Source organism: Equus caballus, chromosome 22 (assembly GCF_041296265.1).
Source record: "Equus caballus isolate H_3958 breed thoroughbred chromosome 22, TB-T2T, whole genome shotgun sequence".
NCBI lineage: Eukaryota > Metazoa > Chordata > Mammalia > Perissodactyla > Equidae > Equus > Equus caballus.
In genome coordinates, this window is record NC_091705.1 from 39,100,063 (window position 1) to 39,122,981 (window position 22,919).

Consider the following 22,919-nt stretch of genomic DNA (forward strand, 5'->3'; position numbering starts at 1 on the left):
ACTTACATAATGTTATAATCCAGTGTTACTGCAATAAAAAAAATTAAAGAAAAGAATGAGAGAGTCGAAGTACAAATTTCACCAAGGTATTGGTTGCAGGATTTTCCAGAAAAATAAGCAAAATGTATATTGGATTCTGACTGACTTCTGAATGTTTGCTTGCTTAACAATTTAGCACTATATTAGAAGAAAATAGTTGGGGCTGAATAATCCATTCTTTGGTTTGTTTCAGAAACATGTGTGTTTGCATTTCTTGGCCTGTCCATTTTTAGTTTCCCTCACAAGTTTGAAATTTCCTTTGTCATCTGGTGCATAGTAAGTATTTTCCTTGTTTTTTATTTAATTACTTATTTGTGGATCAATAACCATGTGTTGTGGATTCATTTATGTAACTGTTAACTGTTGAAAGTCAACAGCTACATAGACACTCTTCTGTTTAAAGTTTCTTTTGTCAAAAGATCACAAACATACAATAAAGGAAAAAGGGATGGAATTAAGTGAATGAATATCCCTGGAAAAGGATTCTGGCTTCTTTTAAAGTTTTCAATGGCCTTGAATGTTACGGTCTTTTTCACAATGCACACGTCTATGTGTTTTGTGTTAGGTGGTAAAAGCAGATTTCAGAATTGAGTGTGTAATTGGTCACAATCATGTCAAAGCTTTATGCGTAGAAAAAAGAAAATACAGCCAAGTGTTCACAGTGGTTGCAGAACTGGGGATGATTTCTTTCTTTCTTTTTCTTTTTCTTTTGGATAATTTATAATACATATACTTACTTCTTACTGTGGTTTTCTGCAAATGTGTCCATTTTTAAGCGTGACCTTGGACACTTGATTAAAGTAAAGATACCAGGCCCTTTCCCACCCTGGAGGTTCCTCCAGAGGCGTCATCCCAGGTGACTTTCACCATCAACGTTTGGAAAACTGTTATAATTGGACTGGGGATGGCAGTAGGGGATAAATGAAAATACGCCTTTTAAAAAGGAAAATAGAAATTTAGTCGTTTGCTGTAGAATCAAATCCTTTTGGGGAATCTGGGGGGTGGGGTGGAATAAACATTTAAAAGAAGGGTTCAGCTCCCTCAGGCATCTGACCAAAGTGAAATGAATGGCTTCTAACTTTGGGCATTTAGCCTAGTGTCCCGCGATCCCTTGTCTATGTTCCTCCTTGTGTCTCTATTCCCTCAGCGTGAGCTCCTCTCCTGTAGGCCCTCCTGCTGATTCATACTCTGAGCCCTAATTTGATCTTTGTTGTCTTTTTAGATCCTCTATTAATTTAAGGCACTTAAGAAGCGCACCTTATTGTTGTTGAATTACCGTAATTCATGTTCAGTTAACTTTTATTACCCACTTCACTTAATAAAACACAGCTATTGAGAGGCAGCCTTCTTTTTTTTTTAGCACAGTCACCCACCATGTACAAACCAGTGAGGTCCACCTGTTTGGCATATGGGGAAACTGAGAGAGAAGATAAGGAAGCCTAAGGGAAAAGATGTTTCTCCTTGCAGTCTAGGTGCTTCCACCTCTCAGTGAGCAAGAGCACGTTGCTTTTGTCACTGTTATCTATCCTCCAGACTTAGGTTTTAGGACAAGAGAACAGCAGTGAGTCTTTTCAGAAAGTGTAGTAGTCTGTAGTGTGGTCACTGGCTGACGGGGGCCACGTTTGGTCAAACCTGAAATACAAGTGCAGGAAGGGAGGATTGGATTTCAGGGGGTAAGACAGGGAGGCGACCGTCTCAGCTGTGGGTTGGGAGGAAAAGGGAAGTGAGAAGATGCCCTGGGGTGGTAACTCAGTTTCCCCTGAGCAGCTAGTCAGGCTAGCCCGGTGCTCCTGGAGGCGGCCTGTGCTCTGCAGGTGGGTTACCTTCGAGTCACTCAGTGGTCAAGGGCTTGGGCTGTGGGGGCTTGGCCCCACCACTCCCTGCCTGGGTCAGCTTGCACCAGTTATGTGGCCCCTCTTTGTGTCCATTCCCCGGTCTCTAAAGTAGAGACAGTAATACCTCCATAAGACTGTGGCAGGGACCTGAATTGAACAAGGTAATGCATATAAAGTGCCTCACGCATTGTCTGGCATATAAATGTTGGTGATTGGGAGCCATCCTTGTTAACTTAACCATCCAAGGCACACAGTCCAAAGCCCACTCATTTCATGCTTGTTAAAGGAAGAAACTCGGAGCCTACAGAATGCATGTGTGTCTATTAATCCTTTCAAGTTGATTATGGTGAGAAGCAAGATGAAAAGAATGAAAGTAAATTAATAAGTCGTTCTACGTATCCACTTAGATGAGATTTGAACTTTACATAAAGCAGTGTTTTGTTAAGACCGCAGTGCCTTTGGAGATGGTTAAGAACCAAAAGCCGTGGCAAGCACCGCCTTTTAGAACCTACCTACACATTCCTTTTGCTCAGAGAGCAGCATTTATGAGCACGGGAGGCCCTGCTCAGTCTTCCCTCCTTTCCCTGAGCAGTGGGCCCCCCCGGAGAGGCAGGAACGCCTTGTCTGTCCCTCTAGAGCGGGCCCAGTGAGAATGATTAGTGCAGGCCTGTCGCACGGTGGCGCACCATCAGAGCAGTTAGTGCCCTTAAATTAGCCTCTGGGTACTTCTGCACAGCCTCTTGGCATTCGGTTTGGTTCTCCTGTCATTACTAAAGCCGTCGTTGATACTTGCTAGTCCTGTTTCGGACTGCAGAACCGTAACATACACGGCTTTGTCCTCCCAGACACGCAGAAACTGGCCACCATGGCAGCACACCCGCTGGGCCTCTGACTGGCATTGTGTTATTCACATCTTTTATGACCGAGGGGAACACTGCACTTACGATGGGTGTGTTTCAAGGTCTAGGTTAGCTTTGACAAGCTTCAACTTGAAAAGCCAGAGGTTTCTGTCTAAAACTTAGTGTGTTGGGGCCGGCCCCGTGGCCGAGTGGTTAAGTTCGCGTGCTCCGCTGCGGCAGCCCAGGGTTTCGACGGTTCGAATCCTGGCTGCGGACGTGGCACCACTCATCAGGCCATGCTGAGACTGCATCTCACATGCCACAACTAGAAGGAGCCACAACCAAAAATATGCAACTATGTACCAGGGGGCTTTGAGGAGAAAAAGGAAAAATGAAATCTTTAAAACTTAGTCTGTTGCTATTAACAGGTGCTTGTACTGTTTGGCAGAGCGGTGAACATTTTCCCTCTTTCCTACCTCCTGAATTTCTTCCGTGATCATAAAATCACACCGAAGATGATGTTCATCATGTGGTTTAGTGGTAAGTCCAGCCTTGGATGGACAGCGGAGGGAAGCTACCGCTTATAAAGGCACACGCCACGCAGACGACACGTGGCTCTCTGCTGGAGCCCTCTGAGCAGTGTGCCTCACGAGCCAGAAATCATGCAAGCTCACATTTAACAGGCGCCCGCTGTACTCCAGGCCCCACACAGACAGTACCCACACGCCTGTGGAACGGGGGCTCCATGACCGCTTTGCTGCTGGGGGAGCACAGGCGGCAGGCCAGAGGGCTTGCTTTTGATCTGCACCCCTACCCCCGGTCTTTCCTCGCCCAGGGCAAGGTGCACAGGGGCACCTCTCACCTGTCTGCTTTCTAGGCTGAAGTCATAAGGGCTCAAAATCAGAAAGATTAAAGTTTACACTTTTGTGTACTACAGGCTCGAATTGGATATTTTTTTCATTCAGTCACACTAAGTTCTGATAGTTTATTTGAACATTTCGTTTGATGTTCAATCATATTCCTCTACTTTTTAAAGGATGGAAGTAATTTTATAAATCTTTGGCTCCTAAAGAACTGGGTCTTTAGGCATCTTTAAATTTATTTTTGAGCAATACATCCAGTTCTTTGTGCTTTCTTATTTAAATATTACAATTAAAATACTTCTGTGTGGGTCAGGGTAGAGCAACATGCTTTATAAGCTGTTTCCTGTCCGGTAGCATGCCTGTACATTTCTCAGATTTCTTTTCTCTTTCAAAGGCTTTGTTTAAAGTATATTTGTATATGTGTGAGATACATACATATGTATGTTCATATAGTGAGAGTAACCTTTTTTCTCAATCTTTTTTGCCAATGAGGAAGAAAATTTTTGTCAAGTAGTTGATCCAAAGTCTTGAAAATCTAAGAAATGTATCAGGTATTTTATAAAGTCATGTGAGGGGCCGGCCCCGTGGCCAAGTGGTTAAGTTTGCACACTCTGCTTCAGCGGCCCAGGGTTTCGCTGGTTCTAATCCTGGGTGCGGACATGGCATCGCTCATCAAGCCATGCTGAGGTGGCGTCCTACATGCCACAACTAGAAGGACCCACAACTAAAAATACACAACTATGTACTGGGGGGCTGTGGGGAGAAAAAGAAAAAATTAAAATCTTTAAAGTTATGTGAGCTGTTTGGGAGGGGGGCGTGACGAGAGACCTCCATGGGGAAGCGGGCCGGGCGTTTTCGACTGTGAAGGCTGTGGTCCGGGTGCTCTCTCCCAGGCCGTCCCTCGCCCTCCCCCGTCCATCCCCTCCTGCACCCTCCCTCCGTGGATTCCTGCCTCTCCTTCCTGGATCAGCAGCCTCTGTCTCTACTGGCTCCTCCCCTCATCATTTAAACAGTCGAAGATTCTCCTCTTTCCCAGCAAAAAACCAAAACTTCAGCCAAAATCCCTACCCCACATCCCCTCCAGCTGCTTCCCCCTCTCCTCTCCTCATGGCCAGACCTCTTTGAAGTGGGTTGTCCTCACCCATTTTCTCTACGTCTTCACCTCCTGTCCACAGGCTGGACTGGACCTTGCTCAGGTCCCCAGCCACCTCCTGCAGCCAGAGCTGGTGGGCAGTGGTCAGCCCTTGTTCCGCCCATCTGCTCAGCTGGGCTCCTTCCTCCTGCCCACCTGCCTTCTCACTGGAGACTCTCTCCCCCTCTTCCCTGGGCCTCTGAGGCATGCTCCTGGTTCCCCTCCTTTCCCATCAGGGTCTTCTCGGCTCCTGTCCGGTTCCCCCTCCTCCTCTGCTGACCCTTCAAGTCCTGGCTTCCTCGGGACTTGACCCCAGACCCACTTCTGCTGTTGTGTTGTCACAAGCCCAGCTGTCCTGTGGCCTCGACTCCACCTAGTTCCCACCTTCCCAAAGCTGTTCCCTTTCCTCTAAGATCCAGACTCCCATGTCTGAATCCTCTTCGCATGTCGTGGAGGCGTCGCACTCTCGTTGTCTTGGACTGCACTTGCCCTCCTGCCTGACCTGCTCCCTCCGCAGAAGGCAGCAGTGTGCGCTGTTACAGAGGTGTGGCTGGCTCTTAGTGTTCGCCGTGTGCACATGCTGTTCTGGGCCCAGGCATTTCGTCCTTGCGTCACTGAATGGCAGGTCCTGTTTCTAGTCCCTCCTGACAGGTTGAGCGGTTGATTTGAGTCACTTGCCCCAGCCTGGGAGGCCAGGGGAAATTAGGGGGCCAGGAGATGAACCCAGGTCCAGACTCGAGACACCGGGCCCAGACCACTGCATGGCACAGCCTCCTAGGACTGCCTGCCCACTGAAGACTTGGGCATCCTCTGTGCCCTTTCCTTCCTTGGTCATCCCCCCTTCCGCTCACCCCTGTGACCTGTCGCCCTGCCCCGCCTCCTTCTCCTGGCACGCACCATATCACAAGTCCTCTTGGTGTCTCTCCTCCCTGTCACTCTGAGAACCCCCCCGAGGGCGGGGCAGGACTGCCTGTTCCCCTCTATATGGCACTAGGCGAGCCAGGAAGTTTCTTAGAGAGAAAGTGCTTTTCCCCAGCTCAGTCCAGCAGCAGCCTCACAGGGGACCAAGATAGGAAGTAAGGAAGAGGCCATGATGCGGTTCCCAGCAGCCTCTGGCCACCCCCAGAGCAGCCCCCAGCCTGTGAGTGCTGCCCAGAGCTACTCAGGGGCAGCATCTTCAGATCCACGGGGCTCTGGACAGCCCGCATTCTGTGCCGTTGCCTGTGTGCTGCTGTGGGGCCCTGGAGGACGCTTCCTTCCCTCAGTCTCGGTTCCGCCTCTGTATATTGTGGAGACTAATAGGACCTGCTCCACGGGTTTCCTGTGAAGAGCCAGGGGCTGCGTGCGCACACAGGGAGGGCTTGGTCTGCACTAGCCGTCATATTTCTCAAATGTGAGCATTGGGCTTGATAGGTCCTCCCACGCACACCCCCAGTGCTCCGTACCTGCACAGGACACCTCATTTGATGTGTTCAACCATCCTGTGAGGTGGGGACGGGGGTGAGCTTCTGCCTGGGCCCCACTTCTCTGCAGCCTGCTGTTCTCACAGCCCAGAGCCTCATAGGATGTTTGCACTCTCCAGGGGCTCTGTTACAATGGGCAACTGCCCGTGCTGCTGGCCTCGCCCAGATCCCCAGAGGACCGGGCCTGCGGTGCCACTGCCTCCTCCCTCCACCTCCACTCTCACTTTCTTCACTGTCCCCCAGGCCTGCGGGGAGCCATCCCCTACGCCCTGAGCCTGCACCTGGACCTGGAGCCCATGGAGAAGCGGCAGCTCATTGGCACCACCACAATCATCATCGTGCTCTTCACCATCCTGCTGCTGGGTGGCAGCACCATGCCCCTCATCCGCCTCATGGACATCGAGGATGCCAAGGCGCGCCGCAAGAACAAGAAGGATGTCAACCTCAGCAAGACGGAGAAGATGGTGAGTGCCAGGTGGCCCTGGGTGGGAGCAGAGGGTTCGTTCCCACCTACTGCCGGGAAATGGGGAAATGAGACTCGATTTGAGGATACTTAGGACCTGCGCGCGCACACATGCGTGCACACATGCACATGCCAGTTGCACAACTTGAGAAAGAGGTTGAACTCGAGTGCCAAAGCATAGCTCTTTGGGGTCAGTTGTCTGCCAGCCTCATGGCCTGGTGAAGCCGTGGAGGGCATGTGGACCCGTGTCAGCCTCGCCCAGCAGCACTTCTCTGCTGCCAGTAGCCGCACCACCCCATCAGGGCCCGGGCCTGGAAGGTTTCAGAATCCCATCATTCCCCACCATGTCCTGAAAGCCGCCGGTTAGGGCCTGGGGAGAGGATGCTGCTGACGGTGGCTTTGAGGCCATGAGAGAGGACAGATGAAGGCATGATTTGGGGCTGGAGGCGCCCAGGCCCAGCTGCAGTGAGCCTCAGGCCCCAAAACCCCTGCCCACCTGTGCCTCCTCCAAGCCACCCTCCTGCCCCGGCAGCTGCGCCTGCCAGCGGCCCCGTCTGAGGCAGCTGTGGTCGTGCCTGCCTTGCCCTGTGTTCACCTCAGGCCCCTGTGCTGAGCCAGGCTCTCTGACAGAGCAGAGGCTGCCATGGTCTCTTGTCCCACCCTCCTGCACCCCCCACACACACTTCTAGAAACGCGTCTTTTTCTAGTTCCCTTATCCTAGGCCGCCGGTAACTTTAATCAGTCATGGAAGGCACAGAAATCCTCAACCAGGAGACGGAAGGGGCCGGGCCCACTTCTCACACCGCACAGTCCCGGGCTGCTGAGCGTGGCCTCCAGGTGGCGCCGGCCTCTCGGGCAGGGCCATGCGCTGGGAGGAGCCCTTCAGGGCCTTGGCTGGGCTGCTCAGCAGAGCTTCCGTCCCTCCCAGCAGCCCCTCTCCCCACACCTGCCAACTTTCTTGTCTGTCTGTCATGAAAGCTCTAGCATAGGTCTCAAACCTCTTACTTTTTTTAAGATTTTATTTTTCCTTTTTATCCTCAAAGCCCCCTGGTACATAGTTGTATACTTTAGTTGTGGGTCCTTCTAGTTGTGGCATGTGGGATGCCGCCTCAGCGTGGCCTGATGAGTGGTGCCATGTCGGTGCCCAGGATGCAAACCGGTGAAACCCTGGGCCACCAAAGCGGAGCGTGGGAACTTAACCACTCGGCCACGGGGCCGGCCCCTCAAACCTTAAAAGAGGGTGTCAGAATCAGAGGACGGCTCCGGGGGCTTACAGGTATGGGCAGGGCCGGAAAGAATTTGCGTTGCTTACAAGCTGCTGGTCCCGCAGCCACACTTGGCAGGCAGAGCTCTGGGGAGCCAGGATGTTGGCTCAGAGAAGAACAGCTGTTCTTGGGGAACGTTTTCCATGTGCAGGCACCCTCAGGTCGCCCTGATAAGCTGCCAGAAGCCTCCTGCCCATGAGAGTACTGAGGCACAGAGAGGCCAGTCACATTGCTGCGGGCGCACAGATCCCAGAGCCCATACCCTTCACCACCACACTCTCCATCAGCGCTCCACAAGGTGGGGTCCCCGGACCGGCAGCATCCCTGGGAACTTGTTAGAAATGCAAGTTCTTGGGCCCCACCCCAGACCTGCTGAATCAGGAACTCCGGGTGGGCCTTGTGGGCCAGTATTTTGTGGATCACAAGCCCTCCAGGTGATTCTGATGCAGGCCAGTGTGTGAGAACCACTGCTCCATGGCACCCAAATGCCTTCGTCCGCTCAGTCTCTCTCCTCCTCCACCTACACCGCGCGCGGGCGGGCGGAGGCCAAGTGACTCTGGATTCAGAGCCACTCCGCTGGCGGAGCCGCAAAGGCTGCATTCAACTCCTGTTTGGTGGTCCCTGCAGAGGGGAGGGCTGTTCTGGGCCTGGGGCCTGGAGCGGGGCTGGTGGCGATCTGATGAACCTGAGACCCACTGGCCCTCCTGACCAGCTACCCCAGCTGGTCGGCTGCTGGTTCTCTTCATCCCTCTCTAGTTCCGGCCTGGATGGTCCCCCTCCCCCCTGCACTGACTTGACTGCCCAGAACCGAACCATAGTGAGGGCCGCCGCAGGCACAGACGGCCAAAGGGGCCTCCTGTCCTGTTCGCTCGTGAGGCACCAGCCGGAACAGCACGTCCCGGTCCTGGTGCGCAGGGGAATCACCTGAAGAGTTCAAACACCCAGCCGCAGGCCCGGCCCAGCCCTGAACTTCTCATTTATTCACAATTCAGGTCTATTCCTGGGTATCTGCCATGTTTTTACAAACCTTCCTGCCTCCCTCCCAGGAGGCCCTGTGCTGCCTGCAGACCCCCTGCACTGATTTGAAGGCGCACTTAGGACTGGGGACACCAGTGGCCAGGGCAGTGGGCAGCAGCTAGGTAGGCTGGGTGGTGTGGGGGCTTCCGGGAAGCTGCCAGCTGCCCACCCACTGCCCGCCTCCCCTCCCCCTGCAGGGCAACACCGTGGAGTCGGAGCACCTGTCTGAGCTCACCGAGGAGGAGTACGAGGCCCACTACGTCAGGCGGCAGGACCTGAAAGGCTTCCTGTGGCTGGACGCCAAGTACCTGAACCCCTTCTTCACGCGCCGGCTGACGCAGGAGGTGGGGCCTGGCCAGCACCACACAGCCAGGGGTCTCTCGCCTTCCTCCCTCGGACGTGCAGTGGCCCAGAGCGGGGTGGGCAGGGCAGGGCAGGGAAGGCCCACGTGCTCCGTCTGGGGGAGGGGCAGCCAAGCCACTGCGTCTGCTTAGCTTTCTCTCCGGCAGGGGCGCGGCTGCATGTGCTGTGGCGTCAGCACCTGCTCTTTGTCCTTTTCTGCCATCTTTGGTGCAAGTTTAATAATAGACTTGTGAGCACAGTTTGCTTTTCCTGGATGATAGACCCGGGGCACTGATCAGCTCCCCAATCTGAGTGAGGAATTTCAGACATGCTGGGCCTCAGGCAGTGGTCCAAGGCTCAGGGCTCTCTTTCCATCCCTCCAGGCACGGCTGGCCTCCGGGTTACAGTGAGTGACACAGTCTCACAGAGACCAGCTTGGACCTGCTTTGCTAAAACTGTCATCCTGCCCCATGCAGGCTTTCAGGGTAGAGGTGGCGTTCTTCTGGCTGCTGCCTCCCCTTGTTTCTGAGCCCCGTTTTCTCTCCTTTGGGGATTGCTGTCAGCATGTGAGCTCTTTCTGTGAGCCAGGCGTGACAACAAACATTTTTCATGATTGCTTCATTTCATTCTCCCAAGAACCCATGCAGTAGATGCAGCTGTTATCTCACTTGACAGCTGGAGACTGAGGCCCAGAGAGGTGAAGTCACCCCTGAGGTCACACAGCCTTGGCAAATACATGGCAAAGCCGGGAGCAGAGCCTGACTATGTCTGATTCCAGAGGCCACATTTGTTAACGTCACACCATCCTGCCTCTTCCTCCTGTTTCTGAGTGACGCCTCCTGTTAGCTCCACCCCACCAAGAAAAATCCCAGCTTGAGTTTTAGTTAGTTTACACTTTGAAGTCGTCTGTGGCCATGCACCCTGCCTCCCATCTCCCCCACAAGTTAACAGAGCAGCTCCCCATCCCTTCCTCGGCTCTGACCCACACCCACACCCACACCCACACCCACTGACGAGGGCTTGGTTGTGTCTCCTGCCCCAGGACCTCCACCACGGGCGCATCCAGATGAAAACCCTCACCAACAAGTGGTACGAGGAGGTGCGCCAGGGCCCCTCTGGCTCCGAGGACGACGAGCAGGAGCTGCTGTGACTGAGCAGGTGCTGTGGCTTCTGGACAGGCAGGGCCTCCCAGCGGCTCCCAGGACGGACACCCAGCCAGGGCCCCGGAGGCGCATGCCTTTGGCCTCTGGGGTCGATGAGGCGAGGTGAGGCCGAGGCTGCTGTCTTCTTGCCGCGGAACTCCGGGGCCTTTGGAGCCGGCGGCTGCTGCTGAGACGCGATGCATCGCCTCCCGGTCCTCTGCTCTCGGTTGCTCCTCCACCCAAGATTGGAAGGACCTCTGTCCAGGTAGCCGTTTCCTTCCGCCCCTCCAGCCAGGGCCAACAGGCACCCGCCATCATCATTGTGAGAGGAGAAGGCCTGCTGTGACCCGTGTGCTCGGGAGCACTGCTGTGCGCTTCCTGCCGTTTGCAGCTGCCGCCTTCACCACGGCCCAGTGTCTGCAGAGCAGGCGAGGGGCTGGCCGCCTGTCCCTTTGCATCATCAGGGTGCCTCCGGCCTCAGCAGCAACAGCTCTGACCTAAGTGGCTGGCTCAGAAATCTTGAGAACTGCACACTCCTCTTTGTGATGTTGCTTGCACTCCGAGAAGGAAATACCGAGTGATCTTTTCTTCTTGACCTCCGCCGGGCACCTCGCAGGCGGTCTCCCGGGCCAGAATACTGTGAGTGTTTACACTGGTCTGGAGCCCAGGGCGCAGGCCCTGCTCTGGAGCACCTTGGAAGCTGCATCCCTGCGCTTGGGGGATGAAGGAGCCTATCCTGTGGGGTCAGAGTGCCCTCTAAAGGGAAAAACTAGAGGTGCAGCGTTTACACGGGCCTGCAGCCACTGTCTGAGCCCAGCGTAAATTCGTGGACTTTTACAAAGGGGGAGGGTGCAGCAGGTGCCTCCCTCACCTCGATCCCCTGCTCGGTGGTCCTTGTTTGTCCGGGGGCCCCTTTTCCTGGGCTTTGTGGGGTCTGCACACCGTGTACCTGCTGCCACCCTCACTGCCGATCAGCATTTCCTCCCTTTCCCTCTCCCAGTTCCCTAGTGTCTTGGGTCCCATCTGTCCCCCATACCAGGGTCCCAGCTCACCAGGGCAGCTGTGCCCCATGCTCCTCCCCTGCCACCCCTCCCCAGGACCCCAGTGGCTCCAGAGCCTCGCCTGCAGTCCCTAGTCAGCCACTGCCAGCCCAGGACTTGTTCACAGAGTGCTTGCACGTGGTTTTTCTCTCACCCGCACACCTCGCCGCATCCCCATGGTCCTGGCCCCCGGCCCTCTCAGGGCAAGGCACTGCCAATCATGTTCCGAGGAAGCAGAGTTACTGACTCGCGCTGCCCTCCTCACTTGCGCTTTAACAAGCCTCGTAGCTGCTTGCCTTTGCCCAGCCGCCAGCTGTTGGCGGTTCCCTTATGTGGCTCAGGGTCCCCACTGGCGCCTTAGCACATGGCACCCCCTGGGGTAGTTTGATTCATCACTGCATGTCCTTGGTCCTCTGTGGTGGACCCTGGGCTGGCAGCAAGAACGATTCCACCTCTTCGCCTCAGGGAGCGTGGCTCTGGATGCCAGCAAGGACTGACTTGGGACGCCCTGGACATGCCCAGCGTGTAGGCCAGGCCCCTGCCTCCTCCTCCCTTTCCCAGAAGAGTAAGTGTGAGGCCAGTCAGGCAGGAAGCACGCACTTTCCTTTTGATGCGTGGAAAGTAAATTTGAACTTGACAGAGCTCAAACATGAGCCTATTTCTTTCTGTAATCTCCCACCTTAACCCCATAATTTGAGCCAAACAGGATTGTTTTACTGTTCCTCACCTCCCCACTGCAGGAGTCATGCCATCATAACTCTGGTCTCCGTCATTTCCTGTTTCCCTTTGATGGAAAAGTAAGAGAAGTGGTCAAAGAGGGAGGGGACCTTTGTCTACCCCTGGGCGGAGGGGGCAGGGGTCTGAGACCAGGTGGTTCTCTCATTCCTCAACTTGCAACTGTCTCATGATTTGCTCTCTCCCCTGAAATTCAGGGGTTGATCTCAGAGGTCTAAGGTATAAGTTGAATTGTAAACTCAATAGCTTGCCAGAAAAAAAATTTTTTTGGCTGTGAGTTCATAGATTGAGCAGTGAAAACAGGATCTTCTCAGTTCACGCTGCCCCTTGTCACCAGGTCCCTCCTGGCCTCCCCTGTTAGCTGAGACCCGAGGTGGACACTGTGGTAGAGAAGCAGTGGGGGCACCTTTCCTGGCAGGAGCCAGCACCGGGCTGGATCCCCGCGAGCTTCTTCTGCCCCCCGCTGGCCGTGGGAGGGGCGGGCAGCCTGGGAGCACCCCCCCCCCCCCCCCCCCCCCCCCGGGACCAGCCTCTCTGGAACAGGCAGAAGCCCACAGGGATAGATCTTTCTGGTGGATTTTTTCTTAATGTCTGCCTGAGAATCAAAAATTGCTGCTGTCTACCTCTAGCATACCTAATAATTCTGTTATTTGGGCATAAATGCCTAGAAGATAAAAACAAAAAAACAGCATAACTGTAACTTCCCGCATGTTTACTTTCTTTTAGGCCTAGGCCGCCGGCCAGGAGAGTCAGCACGTCGGGAAGGGCTCACCTCAGAGTGAGGCGAAGGCCTTGGGGGGCCGGCTGGTTAGCCGGTGAACTCAGAAGACACGCCTGTCCCGGCAGCCAGCCCACGCCCCAAGGCGCCCCACAGTCCTGTTGTTGTAGGACCCCTGGGAACAACCACGCCCCGAGGTTTGGGGTGCTAGGCCTGACAGGGAAAGGAGCTGGCCTTTCCTGGGTCCCCAGAGGTTAAGTTTGGGCTGGGCCAGGTGGCTCACTTCTCTAGTCTGGTGCTCAGACACTCAGCCCAGGGCCAGACCCACAGCCCTCCCACCCCCAGAACAGCCACCTTTCCACAGTGGGAATGCTGGCCAGGCCCCAGCTGACATGAGGCCACGAGACAGGGTCTGACCCACAATGCTGGCGGCCCCTGAGCACCCCAGGCCGGCCCGGGGGGCCCGGATTTGCCTGTGGATTCCTTTGTTTGCAGTGAAATGTGGACAGATGGGTGAGTGGGGATCCTTCTCTCCAGGACCCACGTCAGAGGTGCCATCACAAGACTTGGCCTCAGGACGTCCCAGGTCCACATGCCCACAGGGGCCCACACATGTGGCCTCAGCAGGTGGCCACAGCCAGGATCCCCCTTCTGCTGTGGTGGGGGGAGTGAGGTAGGGCTGGGTGGTGGCCGGCGTCTCAGCCGTCATTGCCATCAAAGATGCAGGCCTGGCCTGGGGTGGATCTGCTCTTAGAGCTGGTCCCTGACTCTCAGCAGCCGTGATCCGCCATTGACGAGGACTTTAAATGTGAAAAAGAGCAGGGTCCCCTGATCCTTCCCCGTGCCCTCCGGAGTGCAGGCCTGGGCTTCTCCCGCTGGTTGGTGGGTAGGAAACCACATAGGACCAGTAGGAGGCGGTTCACCAGGAACCCAGTCTCCGAAGCCCCAGGCGGTGTGTTTTCAGTGAAAACACCACAGAGTCAAGGCCTCAAGAGAACTGGCAGCCACACTCCCTTCCACTTAGGCTCCTGCACTTCTCACACAAGTGGGTTAGATATGCAGGGACTTCTGTTGTCATTGGCCATGTTACAAAAGCAGGGAGACTTTCTAATGTCCCCTGGCCCGCCCCATGTTCTCCCTGAAAGAAAAAAGCCTTGGCCTTTCCTCGCGGAGAGACGGTCTTCTCCCAGGCTGCTCAGCGTGAGCCCACCTGGCACAGGGTGACAGTGCAGTGCGTGAGCGCAGCCGCAGGGATGTGCAGAGGGGTGGTCAAGAGAAAGGTCCCTTGTCAGCCTTGTGGGCCTGTGCTCCCGGGAGGGGAGCCTGACGAGCCTGTCAGCGTCCTGGCGCCCCCTTCTCGCGGCCCCCTGCTCTAAGGCACCGCCGAGGCCGGGGAGCACCCTCACCACCTCGCTGCGGGGTCCCGGCTTCCCCACGGCTTCAGTGTTGTCGCCAGTATGGCTCCTGCAAAGCTTGATTTGTTCTCGGGCTTACTCTGAATCTTGTATTTTTGTGAGTAGTTTTCTTTGTAAAAATGAAAGATTTTTAAGTCCTGCTTTTTGATTCAAGGACCATTGGGAAGGTCGGGCTTGTTCTGTTCTCCCCCGAGTCCGCTGTGAGCGACGCTCGCTCCATCTGGTGCCGGGACACGACTTGCTGCTCTTCTGGACGGGCTCCTGAGTGGGCAGGGGAAGAGCGTCAGAGGTCGGGACCGGTGGCTGCCGTGCAGGAGCCCCTGCTTCGTCTCACCGGACTCTTGAAAGAATCCAGAAATGGATGGAACTCAGTAATTTAGTCACTGGATACTTGCCTGGAAATAAAAATGAATGCTGCTGAACCAGAGACGGTTTCTGTGTTTTCGTTCGGTGGCTTTGTGGACACACGGGTCACACTCCTAGACTCAGCTCCGTGTCACTGCCTCCCCGACTCTCCGGACCAGCAGCCCACGTGGCCAGCGAAGCGCAGTGGTCAGTGGGTGGGAGTGTGGGCTCTGGCTCAGGCAGGCCTGGGCCTCCTTCCCGCCCCTACCCTCGGGAGCAGCACGGGAGGCTGCGCAGAGGCTCAGCGCAGGCCCAGCCTGCACACGGCCCCCGGCTGCCTCCTCACAGGCCTGGGGACCCATCTTCCCCGGGCTGGCGGGCTGCTGGTCTCCTGCCTCCCGAGATCGCAGCTCGCCCCTGCGGGGCCTTTGCCTGACTGTGCACCAGGAGCCCGCGGGTCTGCCCTCCAGGCTCTGAATCCACACAGCCGCAGGAGTCTGATGGAAGGAGGTGGGGCTGTCTGTGGGACGTCTTGAGCGTCAGTTTATTTACGCCCCATCGTACTTCCAAAAGGCGTCCACAGCTGCATGTTCAACAGGGCAAACAAAAAAAGACATGTCAAGTAAGTCGACACCAGGCAGGAGAACGTGTCCTGACCCCAGACCCCGGCCTTCCGGCAGGGAGGCAAGAACTAGGCCTCTTCGTTCCTCCTGGCCCTGCACTGTGCCCTCATCCTGCCCCCAGCCAGAGAAGGAACCAGGGAGAGTCAGTCACACTTAGGACCCACCTGCACCTGGGCTGCCAGAGCGCGCACCCAAGTGCCTGCCGGGAGCCGGGTGGGGCCGGGCTGTCAGCCCCTTTCCCACCTGATAGACCTGGGCTCAGAGAATGATTTCTCTACCAGAACAAAACTGTGCAAGTGTGGTGACAGGTGGCACTGGAGTGATGGGGACTCTGGCAAACATAAAGCAGAGTCTTCTCAGACCACAGCTGCCTGCAGGGGAGGCTGGGAGATGGCGTGGGGCTGAGCAGAGCATCAGCCTGGACAAAACAGAGTGCTGGAAAGAAAGGGAGAAGGGGTCCCGAGGCACACCGCCACTGGAGCACCTGGGCATTCCTCCTTCACATGTCAACCTTTTCCTCCACTCCCAGAAAGCACGCTTAGGGTGGAGGGGAGCAAGCCAGGGAGGAAGTACTTTCCCTAGAGGCCAGGAAGCTGGGGAGAGGGCCCCACACCCCAATATGTTAGAACAAAAAGAATCCTGATACAGCTTCACGAAGCGAGACCGCAGATGCCAAAACAATAGACACAGTGTTAGCCTCTAAAAATTAAATTAACGCTGTGTGTCTCTATCGGAAAACATCGAGAACGACAGATGCCAAGTTTTAACTTGGGTTCTCTCTAAGTGGAAGGATTGTGGGTAACTTAAAAAAATCTCACTGTTTGTACATGTTTCTATTTCTGTCATAAAGAACATTTATTCCATAATAAGGGGCACACGGCATGTTATCTGCACTTTTCAAAGTGCGATTAGCAACGGCACCAGACCCAGGGAGCAGGTGCTCCAGGGAGAAAGGTGGCGCCGTGCAGGCCACTCGGGAAGCAGGAAGTCTCCTCAGCCGTCATCCTCGTCATGCTCGGCTGAGAGGTCACCTGGAAGGGCGTCCGGCCACACCTAGGGAAGTGGGGACCATACCCAGCCTGCTCCTGTGGTGGGGCCACCAGAGAGCTAAGACTGGTTCGTAACATTTTCAAACGGCTGAAAAAAATTCAGAAGAATATTTCATGATGTGAAAATTTATGAAATTCAAATTTCAATGTCCATAAAGTTTGGAATTTTTTAATAAAAAATGTATGGAAATTTGTTTGCTCTCTTGTTATATAGGTACCAACGTATTTTTTGTCTCTTGGCTCTCAAAGCCTAAAATATTCCCTATCTGGCCATTTACAGAAAACGCTGCCTGCCCCGCCCTACAGAAATTCTTACACACTCGTGCACCAGGGCACACCCACGAGAATCTCTGTAAGAGCAAATGATGGGGACGAGCTAAGTCTTTCCCACTAGGAACAGGGACAACAGGTCCCGTGAGGTGAGGACACGCGCCGTACGCGGTGAGGATGAGGAATGAAACTGGAGTGACCCGTCAGCGCGGACAAACCTCAACACGCTGCGAGGAGGGGAAGCAGGTTGCAGAGGAACACAGGGGAAGACGTCCATGTGACCCACGCAAAAGAGGGCTGGCGACTACGGTGCTCAGGGATGTGGCCGGGTGTCAGCACGGGACCCAGGGCTCCCGGGGGGGGGGGGGGGCGGGGAGGAACTGCATTCGAACCCCAGTACCCGCCCCCCTGCACCTGTGTCCCTGGCCTTTCCCTCCGAACAGCGAATGTGTGTGCGAACCTGCAGGGCCCGCTCTGTGGTAACTGAGCCGCTCGCTCTCCCGGGGCCGTCCCAGGCCAGGACGCCTTCCGACCAGTCAGGATTAGGCCTAGTCACGGGTGACAAAATCAAAATGAGTACTGGCTCCCCTGGAGTCCTGGAGAACCAGGATTCTCGGCATGGGAAAAGAAAGAGAAATGAAGTTCAGTAAAAACCCTGCCGGTCCTGAATTTTAATTTAAAGTATGAACTTTAAAGTATGAACTTAGGATGTATTTTGTTTTTGAAAAAATATAATCCTGTTCCTAGCTCTACCCATTGAAAGGACCTAGAAACAACAACCAACCCAGTGGAGTGAGACCCCTGGCTCTCAGACTGTGGCTCCAAATGTCAGCTCACAGTAAAAGGACCCCGCGTTCTTTGGGGAAATGCCTAATTCCAGGACTTGGGCAGGAAATGCACAAGATGAACCTGGGGCGCTGGAAGCAATCAAAGATTTCAGGGTCACGTGAGAAGGGCTCAGGAGGGAGCTTGAGGAGGTTCCTACTGGCCAAAGACAGGAAAGTGAGTGTCAGTAACATTAATATGCAATGGATTGAAATACTTAAAATTTACTGAAATCAGTGAGTTCATAATGATACTTTTTAAAAATCAGTCACTATTGGGGAGATTCGAAGGCATCAACTCATTATTCTGAATAAAAATAAAGGGAAAGAATGAAGCACTTATCCTGCCTTTCTTAAACAGTACCACTGGTAGTCAAAGAGTAGATCAGAAATGTTTCTTTTTGACTTTCTAAAAAAAATAATCATAGGGGCTGGCTGGGTTGCATAGTGTTTAAGTTCACGTGCTCTGCTTCGGTGGTCCAGGGTTCATAGGTTCAGATCCTAGGCACGGACCTACATATCCCTGTGACCAAGCCATGCTGTGGCAGCGTCCCACATACAAAACAGAGGAAGATTGGCACAGATGTAAGCTCAGCAACAATCTTCCTCAAGCAAAAAAAAAGAGGACAATTGGCACAGACGTTAGCTCAGGGACAATCTTCCTCAAGCAAAAGAAGGAAGATTGGCACAGACATTAGCTCAGTGACAATCTTCCTCAAGTAAAAAGAGGAAAACTGGCAACTGATGTTAGCTCAGGGCCAATCTTCCTCACCAAAAAAATAAAAAATAAATCATAGATTTACAGGAAGTTGCCAAAAAATAGTACAGAAAGGTCCCACGTACCCTGCACCCAGTTGCCCCCAGTGGTAACATCTTGCATAACTACAGAACAATATTACAACCAGGAAATGGACATTGACACAATCCATAGACCTTGTCCAGATTACTCCAGTTTTACATGCACTCCTGTGTGTGTTTAGTTTTATGCAATTTTATCACTGATATAGATTCACACTGCCACAGGGAGGTTTCTTTTTATAGAAGTATTCCAGCTGCCAAACAAAGAACAAATATAGTTGTCCCTTGGTCTCTACGGGGGATTGGTTCCAAGATGCTGCACGGATGCCAAAAGCCGTGGATGCTCCAGGGCCTCATGTAAAATGGTGCAGTGCTTGCGTGTAACCTTCGTGCATCTTCCCGTGTACTTTAAATCATCTCTAGTTTACTTATAATACCTAGCACAATGTAAATGCTGTGTAAATAGTCGTTATCCTGCACTGCTTAGGGAATAATGACAGGAAAACAGTCTGTACACGTTCAGTACAGATGCAGCCATCGTGGGCCTTTCGATCTGTGGTTGGCTGAATGCGTGGACGCAGAACCTGCAGATACAGAGGGGCTGACTGGACCAGAATTAGAATAACTCCATTTTGCAAGCACCAATGAAATAATGGATCTCAGGACTAAGTAACAGCCTTAAGGGCTCTTAACATCCCTAAGAGAGAGAACTCGATATCACGTGCCTCCTGACGAAAGAAGACAACATCGATGAAGCATTCTCACTCAAAAAATCAAACCCAAGTCTGAGCCGGCCTCAGAAGTTGACTACCACGTGATGCAGCACATTAACAGAACGAAGGACAAACACCACACGATCGTCTCAGTGCAGAAAAGCACTTGACAAAATTCAACACACTTTCATGATCAAAACACACAACAAACTAGGAATAGAAGGAGAGACTACCTCAACATAAGAAAGGCCACATGTGAAAACACATGTGCCACAGCTAACATCATACTCAACGGTGAAAGACTGGAAGCTTTTCCTCTAAGATCAGGAACAAGGCAAGGATGCCCACTCTCACCACTTCTGTTCAACATAGAACTGGAAGTCCTAGCCAGAGCAATTAGGCAAGAAAAAGAAATAAAGTGCATCCAGGGGCCGGCCCAGTGACATAGTGATTAAGTTCCCACATTCCACTTCAGTGGCCCATGGTTCATGGGTTTGGATCCCAGGCACCAACCTACTCACCGCTCATCAAGCCACGCTGTGGAGGCATCCCACATACCAAAAAAACAGAGGAAGACTGCCACAGATGTTAGCTCAGAGCCAATCTTCCTCACCAAAAAAAGAGAAAAAGAAAAATGCATCCAAATTGGAAAGAAAGAAGTAAAATTATATCTGTTCTCAAATGACAATCGTATATGTATAAAACCCTAAAGATTCAAAAAAAAAAACCTGTTAGAACTAATAAATGAATTCAGCCAAGTTGCAGGATACAAAATCAACACACAAAAATCAGTTGCTTTCTATACACAAACAATGAACAATCTGGAAAAGAAATTACAAAACAATTCCATTTACAATAGCATCAAAAATAATAAAATATTTAAGAATAAACTTAACTAAGGAGGCAAAAGATTTGTACACTAAAAACTATAAAACATTGCTGAAAGAAAGTAAAGAAGACACAAACGGAAAGACATCATGTGCTCACAGGTTCAAAGACTTAATATTGTTTAAATGTCCATACTACCCAAAGCAATCTACTGATTCAATGCAATCCCTGTCAAAATCCCAGTGGCATTTTTGCAGAAATAGAAAAAAAAAATACTAAAATTTATATGGCATCTCAAGTGACCCTGAATAGCCAAAACAATCTTGAAAAAGAACAATGTTAGAGGGCTCCCACTTCCTGATTTTAGAACACATTACATTCAAAGCTACAGTATTCAAAATAATGTGGTAGTGGCATAAAGATAGACAATACAGACCAACAGAACAGAAGAGAGCGCCCAGAAATAAATCCTCACTTATGCCATCAAATGATCCTTCAACAACGGGGGCCAGGGCCACCCAATGGGGAAAGGACAGTCTCAACAAATGGTATTGGGAGAGCTGGACATGCACATGCAAGAGAATGACGTTAGCCCTTACCTTACACCATACACAAAACTTAACATGGATTAAATGTCTAAATCTAAGACCTAAAACTATAAAAGTCCTAGAAGAAAACATACGGAAAAGTTTCATGGGACTGGATCTGGGAATAATTTCTTGGATATGACACCAAGAGCAAGAGCAGACAAACGGGACCACAGCAAACTCTAAAACTTCCGCACATCGAAAGGATGCCCCTTCGCTGCTGGGGCAGCCTCACCCTCGCCCCCCAGGTCGCTGCCCCTCTGGGAAAGTCCTCAAGCCAGTTTCCCATCCCTCCACCTGCCTTAGCCTCAACCAGGGGCTCCCCAAAGTCGTCAGCTACCTGGAGGCCGCCCCAGGGAGCCCTGGACTGGAGATTCTCCAGGCACAGGGCCTTCTCGGAAACAAGGCTCTCCCCACGATGGAATTTCAGTTTCTCTTTCCTTCTTGGCACAGGTCTGGACTCACCTTGCTCAGTGGCTGGCCCCACCCCCTCATGCCTTTTCAGTCAAAGTGAAGATTGCAACTTCCATTTGCCTTTTCACTTTACACACATCACCTGGGACTGCCCAGGGAGCCTGGCTAAAAGCAGAGCCATGAGGCCAGAGGAGCAGTTGAGATCCGACCATGACTACAGCTTGGGTTCTGGTGCTCATGACCGTGGTGCTGGGCTTGGCCACAGCTGGCCCTGTCCCCACTTCCAAGCCCACCACAACCTGGAGGGGCTGCCACATGGGCAGGTTCCAATCTCTGTCGCCACGGGAGCTGGAAGCCTTTAAGAAAGCCAAGGATGCCTTGGAAGAGTCGCTCCTGCAGAACGACTGGAGCTGCAGCTCTCGCCTCTTCCCCATGACCAGAGACCTGAGGCTGCTGCAGGTGCGGGAGCGCCCGGTGGCCCTGGAGGCTGAGCTACACCTGACGCTGAAGGTCCTGAGGACTGCGGCTGATGCGTCCCTGGGCGTCGTCCTGGACCAGCCCCTTCACACGCTGCGCCACATCCACTCCAGGCTCCGGGCCTGTGTCCCGGCTCAGCCCACAGCAGGCCCCAGACCCCGGAGCCGCCTCCACCACTGGCTGCACCGGCTCCAGGAGGCCACGAAGAAGGAGTCCCAAGGCTGCCTTGAGGCCTCCGTCACATTCAACCTCTTCCGCCTCCTCACACGGGACCTGAAATGTGTTGCCAGCGGAGACCTGTGCGTCTGAGGACCTGGACCCACCGCCGCCCGTCTGGAACCCAGACCTTATTTATGAACTAACCCATCCCCGCCTTAAGTTATTTCCCCTCCCCCCTTATTTATGGAGCTTCGACTCTGACTCAGACCCCTAAGAATTGTTTATTTTTCTACTTTTGTATAATCTGTGCAAATAAACAGTAGGAACTGTAAAGAAAGAAGAGCCAAATACCAGTTTTCGGGAGATCGGAGAACAGAGGAGCATGTTAATAACAGCAGGGCTGCAATCAGCGAAACTGAGACTGGCAAATGCTGAGGGACGAATAGCCCAGCTTCCTCAACAAACACATTTCAAGGAAAGAGAGACAGGGCCCTACGCTCTGCCCGGCAGTCTGTAAAGGCCATTTACAGGCCTGTCCACGAACTGCGGCGTGCGGGCCTTATTTGCGCCCTGATGCAACCAAACTGTTCTAAACATACAGGTTCATAAGACAACTGGACATGGGGACAATGACTGGGTATTTGTCACTATTAAAGAATTGTTATAAAAATTTAGATGTGCTCATGCTATTGTGTTTCAAAAGTCCTTGTCTTTTAGATACACATACTGAAATGTTCACAGATGAAACAGGTGTCTGCAGTTTGCTTCAAAGGAACTGGGGGGCGGGGGGTTGGCCAGGTAGAGGAAAGCAGGTGGCCACAAGTTGCTAACTGTTGAACCATGGAAGCTGGGTTCAATATACATGAGCGTTCATTATACCAGCCTCACTTCTTTTGTAAATAAAAGGGCTTTTTAAATGAGCAAAGAGAGAGCCTGTGGTTTACGCAAGATAATCCTTTCTCCCTCTCATATAAAAACTCTGCAGGTAAGCGGGCAGGCCAGGCGTGATCGCGGCTTCCGAAGCATCAGGGACCATGCCCCTCCCAGCTGCCGCCCCACCCTCCCCTTCACTTGGCTTCCAACTCGGTCTCCCAAGGCTGCTCCACTCCAGCCAGCACAGCCAGTCCAGCGGGAAGGAGGGTCCGGGTGGGAAGAGGGACAAACTCCTTTCTTTGAAGGACATGTCTCAGAAGCCACACACGGCACTCTTCCATCCCAGGGCCCAGACGCAGTCACATGACTGTGCCTGGCTGCAGGAGAGGCAGTCTTGACAGCCATATGTCTACAAATCAGGGCTTCTCTTACCCAGGGAGGAAGGGCGAGCAGAGATCGGGGTTCCATTCACAGTGTTTGCCATATTCTCATCTGAGATTGGCAATCAGGCTCGTGGGGTACCACAGATCGGTGCTCGGAGCTGGCAGCAGAGCTAATGCTGTACAGCTGGTGGGCCTGAGGGGCTTAAATGCTTGTTATCTACATATACAAATTAAGCATCTGCTCAGAATCTGCTCCGCTTCGGATGCA

At 53.0% G+C, this 22,919-nt stretch overlaps 2 protein-coding genes and 1 long non-coding RNA gene across 7 annotated transcripts in view; 2 read left to right on the plus strand and 1 right to left on the minus strand.

Annotated features, from left to right (window-relative positions):
• The window catches only part of SLC9A8 (solute carrier family 9 member A8), a 70,215-nt gene extending 55,480 nt beyond the window's left edge, over nucleotides 1-14,735 (plus strand). For 3 of the 5 annotated variants that reach the window (XM_014735205.3, XM_070246926.1, XM_023626725.2), the window contains 5 exons: nucleotides 233-315; nucleotides 3,142-3,253; nucleotides 6,415-6,635; nucleotides 9,114-9,260; nucleotides 10,301-14,735. In XM_014735205.3, the coding sequence (XP_014590691.1) occupies nucleotides 233-315; nucleotides 3,142-3,253; nucleotides 6,415-6,635; nucleotides 9,114-9,260; nucleotides 10,301-10,408 (671 nt within the window). In that variant the 3' untranslated portion in view covers nucleotides 10,409-14,735. The remainder of the gene's footprint in view (nucleotides 1-232; nucleotides 316-3,141; nucleotides 3,254-6,414; nucleotides 6,636-9,113; nucleotides 9,261-10,300) is intronic. The other 2 variants (XR_001379486.3, XR_011430600.1) reach the window with 2 other exon arrangements.
• Nucleotides 14,736-16,106: 1,371 nt separating this feature from the next.
• On the minus strand, nucleotides 16,107-20,792 carry LOC138920011 (uncharacterized). Its single transcript, XR_011430601.1, has 3 exons — nucleotides 20,686-20,792; nucleotides 17,056-17,143; nucleotides 16,107-16,413 (listed from the first exon to the last, which is right to left on the minus strand). It is a non-coding gene; the product is annotated as an uncharacterized lncRNA (long non-coding RNA).
• A 126-nt stretch (nucleotides 20,793-20,918) lies between these two features.
• Nucleotides 20,919-21,657, plus strand: LOC100071430 (interferon lambda-1-like). Its single transcript, XM_070246929.1, has one exon. It carries the CDS (start codon nucleotides 20,970-20,972, stop codon nucleotides 21,543-21,545), a length of 576 nt encoding a protein of 191 aa, XP_070103030.1. The 5' UTR covers nucleotides 20,919-20,969; the 3' UTR covers nucleotides 21,546-21,657.
• The last annotated feature ends 1,262 nt before the right edge of the window (nucleotides 21,658-22,919 follow it).